Below are 17,445 nucleotides of genomic sequence, written 5' to 3'. Positions count from 1 at the left end.
AAAAATTATATTCTCTTTACATAAAAGGCAGTATATTATCCGAATCATTTTGCACTTTGTGATTTTTTTCATTTAATGATCTATTTTTCTGTATTAGTGCATAGAGAGCTTACGCATTCTTTTATACAACTACACACTCTTTCATTGTATTAATGAGCCAACACATATTTAACCAGATGTCTATTGATGGACACAGAAGTTGTTTCCAATCTTTTGCGATCACGAACAATGGTGCAGTGAATAACTTTTAGATTTTTCACACACACGCAAGTATATCTGTAACGCGACTTCTTAAAAGTAGGATTGCTGGGTCAAAAATACACATATATATATTTTTTATTTGCCACATCAACAACTTTATTTTCTCCCATAGAATTCAGGTATAAGCATGAAAAGTAGATTCGTTTTCAAAACCTTAGTTCTTCTTAAGGCTCATGTTAAGTATCTTCTTTCCACCTAGCTTTGTGCTGGGTACTATGGTATGAACAAAAGAACAGAGCCCATAAACTACAACCTCAAATAGTTTATAAATGGTTTGGAGAAGTAAAACATATCTACATATAACGAGCAGAGAGAATATTAAAGCCATATTTATGACAGAATCCATGTCAAAAGAGTAACTATTTTACTTTCACTTTAGATGAAATGATAAGCTTTGGAAACATTTACTTAAAAGACAAGTGTATCCCTCACACTCTTCCTTGGACCTCCTTTTAATTTTTGTTATATACATGTACATTGAGAAAATACATACATTTTAAAATTGAATGATATTGCTAAATTGCCTCCATAGTGTTTGTATCAATTCTCCACAGCCTTGCTGAGAGAGTTTATTAATCAAACTTGGATTTTTGCAAATCTGGTAAGAAAAATGGTTATCTTGGTGTAGTTTTTTTTTAATTGAGGTATAATTGACATATTATATTCGTTTCAGGTGTACAACATAATGGTTCAATATCTGTTTATATTGCAAAATGATCAACTCAATAAGTCTAGTTAACATCTGTCCCCATATATAGTTACAATTTTTTTTCTTGTGATGAGGACTTTTAAGATTTATTCTCTTAGCAACTTTAAAATATGCAGTACAATATTACTAAGTATACTCACCATGGTGTACATTCCATTCCCAACAGCCCCCCACCCCCCTGCGTCTGGCAACCACCAATCTGTTCTCTGTATCTACAAGCTTTTTTTTTTTTTTAAGATTCCGTGTATAAATGAGATCATATAGTATTTGTCTTTCTCTGTCTGACTTATTTCACTTAGCATAATGCCCTCAAGGTCCATCCATGTTGTCGCAAATGGCAAGATTTCATTCTTTTTTTTATGGCTGAATAGTATTCGTGCGTGTGTGTGTGTGTGTGTGTGTCTCTCTCTCTCTCTCTCTCTCTCTCTCTCTCTCTCTCTCTGTCTGTCTCAAGGGAATTAAAGGGAACATAACCTCTTCTTCCAAGCCCTTTACCTTCATGTCCATATTACCCTCTCCACCACCACCTCCAGAAGGGACTGTGGCTGTGCTGGGACTACACCACTAGAATGAGAGAGAACCAGACTGGAAACACTGGCATCAGGCTCAGCCATCAAGAATAAAATAGGAACCTGAGTAACAATAGCAATGGCAAAAGAAGGGAGGGCTCGGAGTCAAGGAGATTAGCAACCATACTTGGGAGCTCTGGACAGGTTTGCATTTATCTCATAAACACTGGGAGCTGACTTACAAGTGGCCTTTCTGACTAGCCAAGAACTGGCCCACTAAGGAAGTAGAAATTTGGGGGTAGGGAGAGTGGAGAAGAGAGCCACCAGCATGAGAATGTTGGGTTCCAGAGGGTGGGAGGAGGGGTAGTACTAGGAGGGGAGAGAATGGTGTATCAAAGGAAGTGGGAAAGGACCACATTTTGGTAAAACTTGCCAGTTGCTCTGAAGGGGGAAAAAAAGCCTGTCACAAGGTTATTCACACTGAGATGTTACTGACAATGTGTATCCTCTCAGAGAAGTTTTGGGATTATAAAATCTGATTGCCAAAAGGCAATCACTAATCCAAAAGAATGAACTTCTAATGATGGCATTTTAGGCATCCGTGAGAGAAAAGGTGGTAAGAGACATTTAGGATAAGGGAGTGTTTTCTGAGCACCCCAGAAATTATAGTTCTGCTTACATATAAGATCATCCCTCATGGGGGAGAAGGAACAGTTCCTTTCGGCAACACAATTGTAGTCAGATGGCTGAGTGCTGGTCTGCTTACCCGCCAGTGTCCTTCCTCCACTCCTCCTCGGAGTGCTGTGTGGGATTTGATGGGAAACGGGAAACGGCAGAGGCTAGAAGCCATGCAACCTGGTCACTTCTGTTGTAGCATTCCCCTGAGGGGTCCTGAAGCCAGCCTTGCTTCAGACTGATTTTCTGCCAGTTTTCGGCCAGGAACACAGAATGTGTTCCAAGGATTGTTGGTTAGAAGCCCAGCCACCTTGGAAAATCTGGGAAGGGAAAGCGTAGAGTCCGAGGTGGCTTTTCTTGCCTGTGGAGTTCCTTGCATGCTGTGTTAGCCCTCCAAAGATGCAAGGGGGGATTTGAGTTCCATATCCTATTCTTAGATAGAAAAGTCAAGGCCCAAAGAGGTAAAGTGACTTGTTTAAGGTTTTGGGAAGTGGGTACCCAAGCTGGGATTATGACTCAGTGATCCTGCCCCCCTCAGTTTTTAAAAACTTTCTTTTCTTTAGTAAAAATTGTATATATTTAAGGTATACAACATGCTGATTTGATATACATACACAGATTGAAACGAGTACTACAGTTAAGCTAATTAACATCATCTCCTCCTCGCCTGGTTGCCATCTATTTTTGTGATGAGAGCACCTGAAATCTACTGTCTTAGCAAATTTCCAGTATACAGTGCAGTATTATTAACTATAGCCATCATGCTATACTTTAGATCTCTAGACTTACTCATCCTACATAACTGCAACCTTGTACCCTTTGACCAATATCTCCCCATTTCTCACACCTCCCTGCCCCGGTAACCACCATTCTAATTTCTGCTTCTATATATTCAATTTTTTTAGATTTCACATTTAAGTGAGATTATGCAGTTTTTTTTTCTTTCTGTAACTGGCTTACTTCACTTAGCATAATGTCCTTCAGGTTCAACCATTTTGTTGCAAATGGCAGGATCTCCTTTTAAGGGCTGAATTTTATTTATATATATATATATCTCACAATTTTTTGATCCATTCGTCCACGAATATGGGGTATGGGATGGACACTTAAGTTGTCTCCATATCTTGGCTACTGTGAATAATGCTGCAATAAACATAGGATACAATAAACATGAGAATGCAGATATCTCTTCCAGGGACTGATTTCATTTCCTTTCTGCCCTCCAGTTTTGACACCCACTGTGTGAAAAGAACAGGAAACTTCAAGGCAGGAAAACTATATTTCTTAGTTGGCTCTTCTATTAATAGCTGTGTGACATGGACCAAACCTTCTGAGGTATCAGTAGCCTCATTTTCATAATTCTCCCCTCTCCCCATTAAGGATCTTAGAAGAATGAAATAATAATAAATAGGAAGAAGTTAAGATAAATTTCTTGTGTAAAATTAGCATTAAGCATAACGATAATTGGTTTCCTTTTCTTTGATTCTGTTTTGTCTTCTTCTTTTTTGCTTTCTCTCCATCTCTTGTTGAGTACATTAATGCACTCCAATGAGATCCTGAGAACAATTTCATTGTTTTTTTTCAAACAGTTGTATTGAGGTATAATTTACCCACCATAAAATGGACTCATTTTCATTATAGTTTTGAGTGACGGGAAAGAAAGAATGGTCTCTTTTTAAAAAAAATTTTTTTGGAAGTATAGTTGATTTACAGTATTGTGTTATTTTCAGGTATACAGCAAATTGATTCAGTTATATATGTGTGTGTGTGTGTGTGTGTGTGTGTGTGTATATATATTTATATTTCAGGTTATTTTCCATTATAGGTTATTATAAGATATTGAACATAGTTCCTTGTGTTATACCATAAATCCTTGTTGCTTATCTACTTTATGTATAGTAGTTTGTATCTGTTAATCCCATATTCCTAATTTATCCCTCCCCCCACCTTTCCCCTTTGGTAACCATAAATTTGTTTTCTATGTCTGTTAGTCTGTTTCTGTTTTGTATATAGATTCATTTGTACAGTAATTTTTTTTTTAGATTCCACATATAAGTAATACCACATAATATTTGTCTTTCTCTGCCTGACTTACTTCAGTTAGTATGATAATCTCTAGGTCCATCCATTTTGCTGCAAATGGCAATATTTCATTCTTTTTTATGGCTGAGTAATATTCCATTGCAAATATATACCACATCTTTTTTAAATTAATTAATTATTAATTAATTAATTTTTGGCTGCGTTGGGTCTTCGTTGCTGCACACCGGCTTTCTCTAAGTTGCGGCGAGCGGGGGCTACTCTTCGTTGTGGTGAGCGGGCTTCTCATTGCAGTGGCTTCTCTTGTTGCGGAGCATGGGCACTAGGTGCATGGGCTTCAGTAGTTGTGGCACGCGGGCTCAGTAGTTGTGGCTCGTGGGCTGTAGAGTCCAGGCTCAGTAGTTGTGGCGCATGGGCTTAGTAGCTCTGTGGCATGTGGGATCTTCCCGGGCTAGGGCTCGAACCCATCAGGCGGATTCTTAACCACTGCGCCACCAAGGAAGTCCCTATACTACATCTTCTTGAACCAATTGTCTGTTGATGGGCACTTGGGTTGTTTCCATGTCTTGGTTATTGTAAACAGTGCTGCTATGAACATTGGGGTGCATGTATCTTTTCAAATTAGAGTTTTCTCCGGATATCTGCCCGGGAGTGGGATTGCAGGATCATATGATAACTCTATTTTTAATTTTTTAAGGAACCGCCATACTGTTTTCCCTAGTGGCTGCACCAATTTACATTCCCACCAACAATATAGAAGAGTTACCAGGATGGTCTAACTTTTTCAGCCTCCCTCTAATGAAACACACAACTCCGCTAATTTCTGTTCTTCCAGTATCCCACACCACGTACTTTCGAAGCTCTGCTTGTATCTATTGTTAATTTGTACACTGATGGTTAGTTTAACCTGGGCACTTGTTCATTGATATTTGGTGTGTGTATATGTGTGTGTATGTGTGTGCACAGCATGTACTTTAAGGAAGCCCAGTGAAAAGACTTCTCAAACCCATTCACTTAGAGTCAACTCACCAAGTGCATTGACCTTTTTGCTACATGGCAACCCTGTGCCAGACTCCACGGAGAAAGACACGTGTAAGGCAGAGTCCCAAGTCTTCAAAAAGCAATATATACAAATGTATATGTGGGTTGGTAGGAAAAAATGGAATTTAGAGACAGAGGACCAGATATCAATTCCCTTTTTCATCACTCCCTACCTTTGTGACTTCAGATAAGTCATTCAACATCAGAGACTTGTCACCCTCAAATGAAAAATGAAGATAAGAATCTGCCTTACTTGCTTCACAGTGTTCTTATGAGGCTCCATTGTAATAATGTATGTGAAAGCTCTTTGTAAATTGTTGGCTAGGTGACTATAATTCGCAAATATGAGTTACAATAGTATTCAAGTGCCAGATGGTGTGCTTCAGACATCAGATGCTTTGAGAGGTGCAGATCGTGGGCTGGAGCTGTTAGGGACTGCTGCATGGAGGAAAGTGGACTTTTGCTGAGCCTTCAGAATCAGACAGGACTTCAATACGTGGAAAAGAGTGGCAAGGAGGGGGCAATCTTGGTGGAGGGATTAAAAAGAGGCAAAGACTCCAGAGGCTAGAGCAAGCATACAAGCATATACCAAGTGTTATAAAACATGGGAGGGGGTACAGTTACCAGGGTAGTTATAATAGGTGGTTCCTCATCAGAAAAGACTCCCTCCTTCCAGGCAAGTTAATACCTTATTCATCTAACACTGTTAGCTACATCAAGGCAGGGGCCTTGTCCTTCTTCACTGATCTCTCTCTAGTGCCTGTCACAGTGCTTGGTACGTAGTAGGTGCTCAATAAATGCCCCCAAATTGAAGGAATGGATGGATAGTCACGTGTCACTTGTTATTCCTGTCTGGCTGCTTTAATATTATCTTAAGTCATCAGCCACTGAGTTAGGGACTATTTTTAACTCCCTCTGTGTGGTACAGCCCCATCTGCTGTTGGGATTTGTGAAATTCTTTGCAATGATGCCAATACTCGGTGTGGTTTTTCTCCACCCTGTCCCAGAAGACTCCTTACCCCCAGTGAACAATAAGGTGACCAGCAAGTCGTGTGAGTACAACGGGACCACTTACCAACACGGTGAGCTGTTCATGGCTGAAGGGCTCTTTCAGAACCGGCAACCCAACCAATGCACACAGTGCAGCTGTTCGGTAAGACCCTGTATCTTAATGTCCCTGCTATCCCCTACCCAAATAAGAGCGCTTCCATACTTGTACTTTTAGTTTAAGCCTACACTGTAGGGTGCTTGATTGGAAGATGAATCGCATCTAAATCATGAGCCTTTCTGATCTTAATCAACCCTGATCAACTCTGTTGAAGAGGTCAGACCCAGTCATATCCCGGTCTTAAAACTTTAGGACTGCTTAAAAGGACAAAAATGAGCTGATAATCTTGATCTGTACTTCTTTTCACAATAATTACACCACCAGAGCCTTCATCTGAAGAACTCAGTTATTTGATAAGCCTTGGAAATGCCATGGGTGGAAAAGCCACTGGCACCATCTAGGGCCACTCAGTCCAATTCACAAGAAAATGGGGTGTCTCTTGGTTCCCGTCTCTGAAATATTCCACTAACCAGTCAGTTCCCGGTGCCCTGCAATGAGAAAAGTCTCTCAACAAATGCTTGATCGTGATGATTCCTGTGACATTATTTGTCAAAAGAATTGTATACTTCATGAATAAGGTATACTGGTTACATCATCATCTAATTGTGCGGCCCAGAGAATGTAATAAATAGAACCAGAAAAATGGAGTAAAATGGGTGTTTAAGCTGAAGTATGAGGGGATGAAGTTAGATGTAGAAACAACTTTTCTGCCTATAAAGGGTATGAAACACTGGATTGACAAGGGAAGCTAAAGAATCTCTTTGCTTAGGGATTTTTAGTAAAAATATAGCATCTCAGTAGTTCGGGAGAAGTTGGTTGTAGCCATGCTTCCCTAATGACCTTTCAGGAACCCTTCTAGCTCCAGAACAGTATGCTTCTAAGAACTAAGATCAAGGTTCAAGGAATGATGTTTGGAACATAGAATTTTAGGGAATGAACATTATGCAAGGACAAACATAACCAGCAAGTGCATCTGATCCTCTCCCTTGCCTTGTGCTGGACTGAGCTGTCCGTTCAGATGATCTTTTATAGTTTTGTATCACCCCAAAGAGCTTGTCTACTTGTTTTGGAAGGGAGATTCTAGTGAGTGTCACAGAAGGCAGCTGTTGTGCAAATCTGCATTCCCCCAAAACCCCAACATCCAGCTGAAGCACGATAGGGACCAGAATGGACAGAGAAGGGAGGGGCAAGACTGTACTTGGTGGTTTGGAGGCTCACGGCAGCCCTCACACTGACTACTTTGTTTCATCTTAGACCAGCATGCCTGATGAGAATCGCCATCTCTTCTGTGACTTAGTCTCTGGCATGGAGACATAGTAAATAGAAAAAATATAACGCATCATAAAAGTTAGGAAGTGCATCTAACTGACTATGGAAGAGCATGGGGGAAGGCCGTTTGAGCCCCTACTCATCCCAGGTACTGAGCTAAAGCCTTTACACGTACTCCAGCTCCTTCTGACCTTAATTCTGTTTCTCTTTGGCAGGAGGGCAATGTGTACTGTGGTCTCAAGACTTGCCCCAAGTTAACCTGTGCATTCCCAGTCTCTGCTCCTGATTCCTGCTGCCAGGTGTGCAGAGGTAGGTGTCCTGTTTCCCAAGACCCCAGGTGCCGCCATCCTGAGTAGCAAGATTTAGAAGAGGAAAATACCTGTCCAGTGTCCTAGGGAAAGGGAATTTTCTATGGTAGCCTTAGATTCGAAGGGTGCTTTCAATCACAAAAGGAAAAAATAAAAGCACTGCTTTTTTTTTAACATCTTTATTGCAGTATAATTGCTTTACAATGGTGTGTTAGCTTCTGTTGTACAACAAAGTGAATCAGCTATACATATACATATGTTCCCATATCTCTTCCCTCTTGCATCTCCCTCCCTCCCTCCCACCCTCCCTATCCCACCCCTCTAGGTGGTCGCAAAGCACAGAGCTGATCTCCCTGTGCTATGCGATTGCTTCCCACTAGCTATCTATTTTACGTGTGGTAGTGTATATATGTCCGTGCCACTCTCTCATTTTGTCACAGCTTACCCTTCCCCCTCCCCGTGTCCTCAAGTCCATTCTCTAGTAGGTCTTTTAAGGGTCACTCCCTGAAAGAAACTGCGCTGGGCTGGAGTGCAGCAGGGGGAGAGGGGTGAGAGTCATCTAATGTGAAAGTGAGTATCTTTGTCTCTCCTTCCTTAATCCCTTCTAGCTTGGCCCCTACATTATTGTATTGTAAAACACAGGGCATTTCCATACACAGCCTTTTAAAAGGAAGAATGGGCCTCCCAAAGCACTGATGTGACCATTTTGAAGATTAGGCAGGGCAGATGTAGGTGTATTTTTTAAATCCCACAGTAAAGTAGTGACAAACGTAATAAAAGCAAAATGGAAGGCATCGTCTTCTCAAGTTATATCCAAAATGGAATCATCATCTTCTCAAGCCAGTTTTTTCTTCTTTGGATTTCATTTCTTTGATGACAGTACCAATTTAGGTTTAGGTTTCCAAGATCAAATATAATCACCTTTAATTTCTCTTTTATTGCCTCTTCTCAAATTACCAAATCTATCAGCAGTCCTCTATATCCCCCCCCGTTTTCCCGCTTTCCCTCCTAATTTTGTCTTCTTTCCTTCCATCCAATGTGCTTATTGAATGTCTACTATATGCTTGGCACTGTGCTAGAAGCTGGATACATAATGGTAAATATAGTAGACATACAGGGCACTGCTAGACTATATGGCATCTTTATGTGAATTACAAAATGGATCCCCTTACTTAAGATACTTGACTGCCATTCGCCAGAAAATCCTTGTGAATGTACCTCCTTAGCTGAGGCACCCTTGTGCAGGGCACAACCTGTGCAACCGTATGTGGCATACATAGCAGCCAAGATATGTTCTTTGCTCTTATGGAACTCACATTTTACCTGAGAAGACAAATAATAAACAAACAAGCAAACAAATACCTAAATATAAACAGTGTGAGTACTGTGAAGGAAATAAACAAAGGACCAAGATAGAAAATAAGAGGTGAAGGCATTTAGGTTGAATTGTCGGAAAGGCCTCTCTGAGATGACATTTAAGCTCAGACTTGAAAGATGAAAAGGAGTCATCCATGCAAAGGTCCTGGGAGGAGAGCATTCCAGGCAGAAAGAAAAGAAAGTTCAAAGGCCCAGGCAGGGAAGAGCTTATAGCATTCAAGGAGCCTAGGGACCAGTGTGGTAGGAATATAGTGATTGTGGTCATAACTGGCATGCGATGAGACTGCAGAGGTGAACAGGAAGGAGTCAGGCCATGCAGGACCTTCAAGGCCATGGGAAGGGGTTTGGATTTCCATTTTTAAGTGCATTGGGAACCCATTGGAAGGTTGTGCACAGGGCATGACATGATCTAGTTGATGTGTTAAAAGATCTCACTTGTTCTTGTGTCCAGACTAGATTGGAGGGAGGAAATAAGACAAGTGGAGAAACCAGGACGATGGGTTTAGCAGTCTCTCTGGTATGAGAGAGTGGGATTCTGGTCTGGGGACACAGTGTAGAGTAGTGGTTCAGACTGGGGGCCTCTGGAACCAGGCTGCCTTGATTCTAATCCCAGCCCTGCTACTTTCTAGCTGGGTGATCATGAGCCAGGATGTACTCACCTTTCTAACAGTCTTTACAGTGACAATAATGTTAGCACCTGCCTCCAAATGGTTGTGAGGTTTAAATGAGATAATGCAGGAAAAGGACCTAGGACACTGTCTCGCATATAGTGAGAACTAATAACGAAAACTGGACAAATTTGAAATACAGTAGGCCCTCCATATCTGCAAGTGCCACGTCCGCGGATTCAACTAACCATGGTTCCAACATATCGGAGAAAAAAATAAATCCAGAGACTTCCAAAAAGCAGAACTTGAATTTGCCATGTGCTGGCAACTATTTACATGGTGTTTACATTGTATTCCCAACTATGCATATAGCATTAACATTCTATTAGTTATTATAAGTAATCTAGCGATGATTTAAGTATGTGGGAGGTGCATGTAAGCTATATGAAAATACTATGCAACTTTATATAAGAGACTGAACATCCTTAAATTTTGGTATCCATGAAGGTCCTGGAACCAACTCCTTGCAGATACTGAGGGACGACTGTACATTTAGAGCATTGGTTCTCGGCTATGGGTGCATATTGGAATTATTTTGGTAAATTTATGTCCAGACTGGGGATGGGGGTGGTGGTGAGGGAGGTGATTCCAATGTGCAGCCAAGGTTGAGAACCACTGAGTTAGAGGGAAAAGATTATAGGATTTGCTGGTAGCAAATAGGTAATTGACTCCTATACATTGCTGCCAGCTTAATCTTTCAAAGAGATAGCCTTAAGCGTGCTACACCCCTACTCAGAAGTCTTATGCTGACACATATTGTGCTTACTCTATGCCAGTCACAATTCTGTGCACTTTACAGATATGAACTCATTTAATCCCATGACAACCCTGTGTGGGGAGTGTGATTCTTCTCCGCATTTTTTATAGATGATGAAACTGAAGCAGAAAGAGGTTAAGATCCTTGTTCAAGGTCATATAGCCGGTGAGGCAAAGAGCTAAGATTTGAAGCCTGGAAGTCTGGCTCCGGACTCCAGGCTCTTAACCACTCCACTCTGCCACTAAAATGAATGGTTCCCTGTTGCCAGCAGCATACTTGTCAACCCCCCGACTCTGACAGTGAAGGCCTTTCATGCTCTAGCCTCAAGTTACCTTTATAGGCCCACATTCTTCCATTCTTGCACCGCAGGTTCTACCGACATTGCTCGTGTGTTCTCTTACCTTTGTGCCTTTACTCTCTCCTCCGCCCCTCAATATCTCTCAAACTTTAGTGTGCTTCAGAATCACCTGGAGAACTTGTTGAAATTCAGATCCCTGGAGCACAGCTGCAGAGATTCTGTTTTGGTGGCCTTGGGAAGGGGCCCTGGGAGGTGCATTTAAACAGGGCCCATTGTCCATTCTGATGCAGGTGGTCAATAGACTTTCACTTTGAGAAACCATTCCTAAGACCACATAGATGGCTGGGAGTGGCCTGAAATGATGGTTTTACATCTGAATTTAGTACACTTAAATTGAGCCTATTAAAAGTCTGAAACCTGAGTAAGCCAATGGAAGAGTAACCAATGTCAATCTCTGATTGGTCAGAGCATCTAAGTCCAACCATATGGCAAGCCAGTTTGGGGTGAATGAAGAGCAGCCATTTCATGATAAGGCTGGGAGGAAAAGGAGACAGAACGGCTTCCTAGGTTATATCTAACATGTACAGTAACCCTGAGAGGAGGGAATGTTGCCTTTCTCCGGAAAATCCTTTTCCTCCATCTCTGCCTGTGGAAATCCTGCCAGTTCTTGAAGACCTAGCTCAAATGCAGCCTCCTCAGATTCTAACACGGGTAGTCCTCAGGTTACATTTGAATAAATACTAGCGGGAAGGCCTTTGTCTCTTCTCTGCCTTCCCACCTTCATTCCAGTTTCTCCACCCCGAAATCCTGCTTCTCCTTCAGAGGCCAGTTCGAATGCCACCTCCTCCAGGAAGCTTTTTTTTTTTTTAATCCTATCATTTAGGAGTAAACTCCCTCGTCTCTCGGACTCTTCAGGGCCTCACCTGTGCTTCTCCAGTAGAGTTTATCACCGGGGCACATTTTGTCTTTTATTTTGTGTGCCCATGTCTTATCATCGCTACTAATGTGTAAGCTCCTTAAGGCAGAAACCATTTTGGGCTCATCTTTTTTCCCCCCCACTGCACCGGGCACAGAGTAGGTGTTATTTGAATGAATGCACACTAGCTTGGAAATATTGCCAGAAAGTTAGTCATGGTTTGAATTAGATGCTACTCAAATAGGATATTATTTGTGTTTTTTCTTCCTCTGAATTACTGATTGACTGTGGTAGATGGTACTGGCTATACATTGGTTCATGGTCAGTAGGAAATTACCTATTGTCATTCCCGATCCTCCACATTGTTTTTTCTTCCCTACCTCACTTTAGCACACTCGAATTAATATTTCTTTTACAAAGAAATTACCTTATTCGTAGTACCCGCACATGCATCCTTTTTACTATGCTGTTTGTACCAGCCCTCACAAGTCACTATGGATTTAGTTGCAGCCTAATTTGATTTATGCTTCAATAAGGCCCTGGATCTTTCCATACCTGTTTCTCACAGTGTGTGTACTGTCCCTCAGTACAGCTGTGACATTTCTGCCAGTAAAGCTGGGTATTTTGTTCCTCGCCTCCTTTCTCATCTTTGCCCCAACTTAATTTGAGTCTGCTCCAAAAGGAAGAGAGTCCATTTTTTAAAACTGAAGTATAGTTGATTTACAATATTGTGTTAGTTTTGGGTGTACAACAAAGTGATTCAGTTATATATTATATATATATATGATTTTCAGATTATTTTCCATTATAGGTTATTATTAAAGATATTGAATATAGTTTCCTGTGCTATATAGTAAATCCTTGTTGCTTATCTATTTTATGTTAGTAGTTTGTATCTGTTAATCTCATACTCCTAATTTATTCCTCCCCACCCTCTTTCCCCTCTGGTAACCATAAGTTTGTTTTCTATGTCTGTGAGTCTGTTTCTATTTTGTATATAGATTCATTTGTATTATTTTTTTAGATTCTGCAGGTAAGTGATATCATATAATATTTGTTTTTCTCTGTCTGACTTACTTCACTTAGTTTGATAATCTCTAGGTCCATCCATGTTGCTGCAAATGGCAATATTTCATTCTTTTTTATGGCTGGGTAATATTCTGTTATATATAAGTAATGGAATTGTATATATGTGTGTGTGTATATATATATGCTGCATATTCTTAAACCAATCCTCTGTTGATGGGCACTTGGGTTGTTTTCATGTCTTGGCTATTGGAGTGCATATATCTTTTCGAATTAGAGTTTTTGTCTTTTCCAGATATATACCAAGGAGTGGGATTGCTAAATCATATGGTAGCTCTAATTTTAGATTTGTAAGGAACCTCCATACTGTTCTCCATAGTGGCTGCACCAATTTACATTCCCATCCACAGTACACGAGGGTTCCCTTTTCTCCACACCCAGGAGAGTTCATTCTTAGCAGAGGTGTACACGTGGTTACTAATATAACCAGCTAATCGCTACAATCCATTTGTTGGGCTAAGGTGATTTTGTTTGGGGAAAAATAATGTGAAATCTAAACTGAAGAACAATTAATAAAAGAAAGGAAACTGCAAAAAGACATATTATTGCATCCAATCGGCAATATAGTGCAAAGGAGATAGGCTCTGAAGCCAGAAGGACATAGATTTGACCTGGCAGAACTACTGTGCGCTAGTGATGTGACCTTGGGCAAGACACTTAACTATTCAGGACCTCGGTTCTCTCAGGTGTGAAGATGATAATTATAATATCTACAACCTATGGAAAGGTGGTAAAAATTAACTGAGATGACATAGAAGCTAGGAGAAAGTCCAATACAGAGTTATTGCTTAACAAGTGATCATTATTATATTTTATATAATAATGACTCTATTTATTACCCTGGGGTTAAGTAGAATTGTACCTTCTCTATCTCTGATAGTCTTGCCTTTTTATTTACTTAATCTCCATATACAGAACTATATTTCCAGTCCTTCTCATGGCAACACATCCTGGGACTAACCGTCTTCTCAACGGTTCTCTTGTCACAATTTAAATTTCTTTTCTTTTTGTTATGTCCTCAGAAGCAACGGGTAAAAGCTAGTTATTATTGATCGTGTATTGCCCCTTCACATACTTGACAATTCATTAAGTTCTCTCTTTGCCTTCTCTTCTCCAGCCTAAATAAACCATTCTCTTTCATCTTTCCCTCTAAAGACTAAATCCTACACTTTCATACAATTGATGCTTTTTTCTCTGTCTTTAATTTCTTTGCATGTTTCAGTTGCATATAATGTGATTGAATCTCCTTTGAAGTCCTTATTTCTGAAGCACCTAGTTATTTTTTTTTCTGTTGAAATGATGTTTTTAACAAAGGTATACCTTGTATAAGCATATTACTCATACAGCAGGCAACCCAGACACACTTCTCCCCTATGCTGGCTGCCCTAATTGCAGGCAAAATACTGCAGAAGAAATAACCTTTTTGAGTGCTGAACTTGCAAACCTTCATATAAAGGGCCCCATTGAAGCAGGCTCTCTGCACTGTCACCAAACACTAATGTGTGCCTTTCTTCCTGGGTCAGGCAGCAATCTTAGCCGTGGATTGAATCTCAACCCTAGCCTCCGTTGTTTAGACGTGTCTTTGAGGCTAGGACAGTCAGGAGAGTGTTGGCAGGATGTGTGTCATTGCTGGCATTTCAGCAAACCTCATCTGGACTGGAGGCATAGTGCAAACAGCCACTGGAACCTTAAGGGAAACTTTATCAGAAGAAGAAAATCTCTTCAGAGACTGTACCACGGCCACATTCTGGGCAGGCAGGCCTCACACCCAAACCCACACCCAGCTTCCCTCCACCGTCGATCATTTCTGCTTCTTGTCTTCTTCCTATCTTGCCAAAGCAAAGGGGAAGGCTGTGTTCTTGGACTCTAGGCAAGGGAGACATATTTCGGGTAAGCTATCGGCTGTATTGAGAGCCAAGCCTGCATTTGGTAAGCAGTGTCCATATGTGGCACTTACCCTGTGCCAAGCAGGGGTCTAAGCACTTACGTGTGTAACAGCTCATTTGCTCCTCACAACAAAGTAGGGACTATTATTTTCCTCATTTTACAGGTGAGGAAACTGAGGCAGAGAAGTTAAGTGATTTGCCCAAGGATACGTGGTAATAAGTGGCAGAGCTAGAAGTTTAACATTGTTGGCCTGGCTCTGGAGTCCCAGGTTCTTATGCTGTTTGGTGGGAGCCGTCCAGAGGAGTGTGACAAGAGCCCCTCCTCCTGCAGGGGGGTACAGGGAAAGAGAGGACATGCGTGGCACACTGGTATAGGCAGATAATCCCAAGAGAGTAACCACACTGCCCATCTTTCCCCATCAAGGCCTCAACCTACCCATTCCCAACCACAGGGGAACACTCTGTCTTTCTAGGCTCAGAGAGGCCCGAGTGTAAATGTCTACCTTCTTTCATTCAGCAAACATTTGTCGAGCAACCACTGAGTACCTGGCACTGTGCTGGTACTGGAGACACAGTGGTAAACAAAACAGTCCAGGACTGGAACCGGTCCTTGCGGAGTTTAGTGGGGAAGACAGACATTTATCAAATGTCGAGACAGGTAAATATGAAATCGCAACTGTGCCACATGCTGCAAAGGAAAGGTGTTACCAAAGCCAGTAATGGACAGGGGTCGATCTACTCAGAGAGGTGAAGGAAGACTCTAAAGACCATCTCTCCGGCCTCAACTCACACCATAATCCTCTTTGCCCTCTGCATCGCAGGGTGTGGGAGGATTGACTCAAAAGTTGGGGGGATAACTGGTGGCAGTCCTATCCTCCCAGGATCCTTGACTTCTGGTCCCACCATGAAACCAGCCACCCTATGTTGTAGGAGTATCTATACTGTCCTTCCTGCACTGCACCTGCTGCACATACTCAAGTTCAGTTCAGACTTCACTTCCTAAGGAACTACTTGATCATGTTGGCCAGTGTCTACCATTTCTTACCATGTTTTATCCAATCTCAGTTCTGCAGCTTGTTTTTAAAGGCCCTCTGTCAAACAATCGGACCCTTCTTTAACCCACTACCCATCCTCATTTCTCTGACACCAACACACACACCTTCTCCACTAGGCTGACACTTCTCTTTTTATAATATGCCATGTTCCTCCCCACCTTCAGCCCTGTTATGTGCCTCTCTTTTTTTTTTCACATGCAATATTATATGTTTCAAGTGTACAACATAGCGATTCAACATTTATGTACCTTATGAATTGATCACCACAGTAAGTTTAGTAACCACCTATCACCATACAAAGTTATTACAATATTATTGACTATATTCCCTATGTTGTATATTATATCTCCGTGACTTATTTATTTTATAACTGGAAGTTTGTACCCCTTCACCTCTTTCGTCCATTTCACCCATACCCCACCCCCCCTCCACTCTGGTGACCACTAATTTGTTCTCTGTATCTATGGGTCAGCTTCTGTTTTGTTTTGTTTTGTTTGTTTGTTTTGTGTTTTAGATTCCACATAGAAGAGATCATACGGCATTTGTCTTTCTCTGTCTGGCTTGTTTCACTTGGCATAATGCCCTCAAGGTCCATCCATGTTGTCACAAATGGCAAGATTTCATTCTTTTTTATGGCTGAATAATATTCCATTGTGTGTGTGTGTATCATGTTTTCATTATCTCTTCACCTGTCGATGGACATTTGAGTTGTTTCCATATCTTGGCTATTGTAAATAATGCTGCAATGAACATAAGGGGGCATATATCTTTTCTAATTAGTGTTTTCGTTTTCTTCTGATAAATACCCACATGTGGAATTGCAGGATTGTATGGTAGTTCTATTTTTAATTTTTGGAGGAACTGCCATATGTTTTCCATAGTGGCTGCACCAATTTACGTTCCCACCAACAGTGCACAAGGGTTTCCTTTTCTCCACATCCTCACCAACACATACTGTTTCTTGTCTTCTTGATAATAGTCATTCTGACAGGTGTCAGGTAATATCTCGTTGTGGTTTGATTTGCATTTCCCTGATGATTAGTGATGTTGAGCATCTTTTCCTGTGTCTGTTGGCCTTCTGTATGTCTTCCTTGGAAAAATGCCTGTTCAGGTCCCTTGCTCATTTCTTAATCAGATTATTTTTTTTGATATTGAGATATGTGAGTTCTTTATATATTTTGGATATTAAACCCATATCAGATATATCATTTGCAAATATCTTCTCCCATTCAGTAGGCTGCCTTTTCTTTTTGTTGATGGTTCCCTTCTCTATGCAAAAGCTTTTTAGTTTGGTGTAGTCCCATTTGTTTATTTTTGCTTTTGTTGCCCTTGCCTGATGAGACTGATCCAAAAAATACTGCTAAGACTGATGTCAAAGAGCATACTGCCTATGTTTTCTTCTAAGAGTTTTATGGTATCAGGTCTTACATTTAAGTCTTTAATATATTTTGAGTTTACTTTTGTATATGGTGTAAGAAAGTG

General features: G+C 41.0%; 1 protein-coding gene across 4 annotated transcripts in view; it reads left to right on the top strand.

Moving 5' to 3' along the window:
* CHRDL1 (chordin like 1) overlaps positions 1-17,445 on the top strand; it is a 115,553-nt gene that overhangs the window by 58,337 nt on the left and 39,771 nt on the right. For 2 of the 4 annotated variants that reach the window (XM_059911296.1, XM_059911294.1), the window contains exons 5-6: positions 6,246-6,388; positions 7,828-7,921. In XM_059911296.1, the coding sequence (XP_059767279.1) occupies positions 6,246-6,388; positions 7,828-7,921 (237 nt within the window). Of the gene's footprint in view, positions 1-6,242; positions 6,389-7,827; positions 7,922-17,445 lie in introns of all 4 variants that reach the window. The other 2 variants (XM_059911295.1, XM_059911293.1) reach the window with 1 other exon arrangement.

The sequence above is a fragment of the Balaenoptera ricei genome, chromosome X, assembly GCF_028023285.1.
Source record: "Balaenoptera ricei isolate mBalRic1 chromosome X, mBalRic1.hap2, whole genome shotgun sequence".
In the NCBI taxonomy this organism is placed as follows: Eukaryota; Metazoa; Chordata; class Mammalia; order Artiodactyla; family Balaenopteridae; genus Balaenoptera; species Balaenoptera ricei.
Note: the sequence above shows the minus strand (reverse complement) of the source record. Positions and strands in the feature narration are given on the sequence as shown.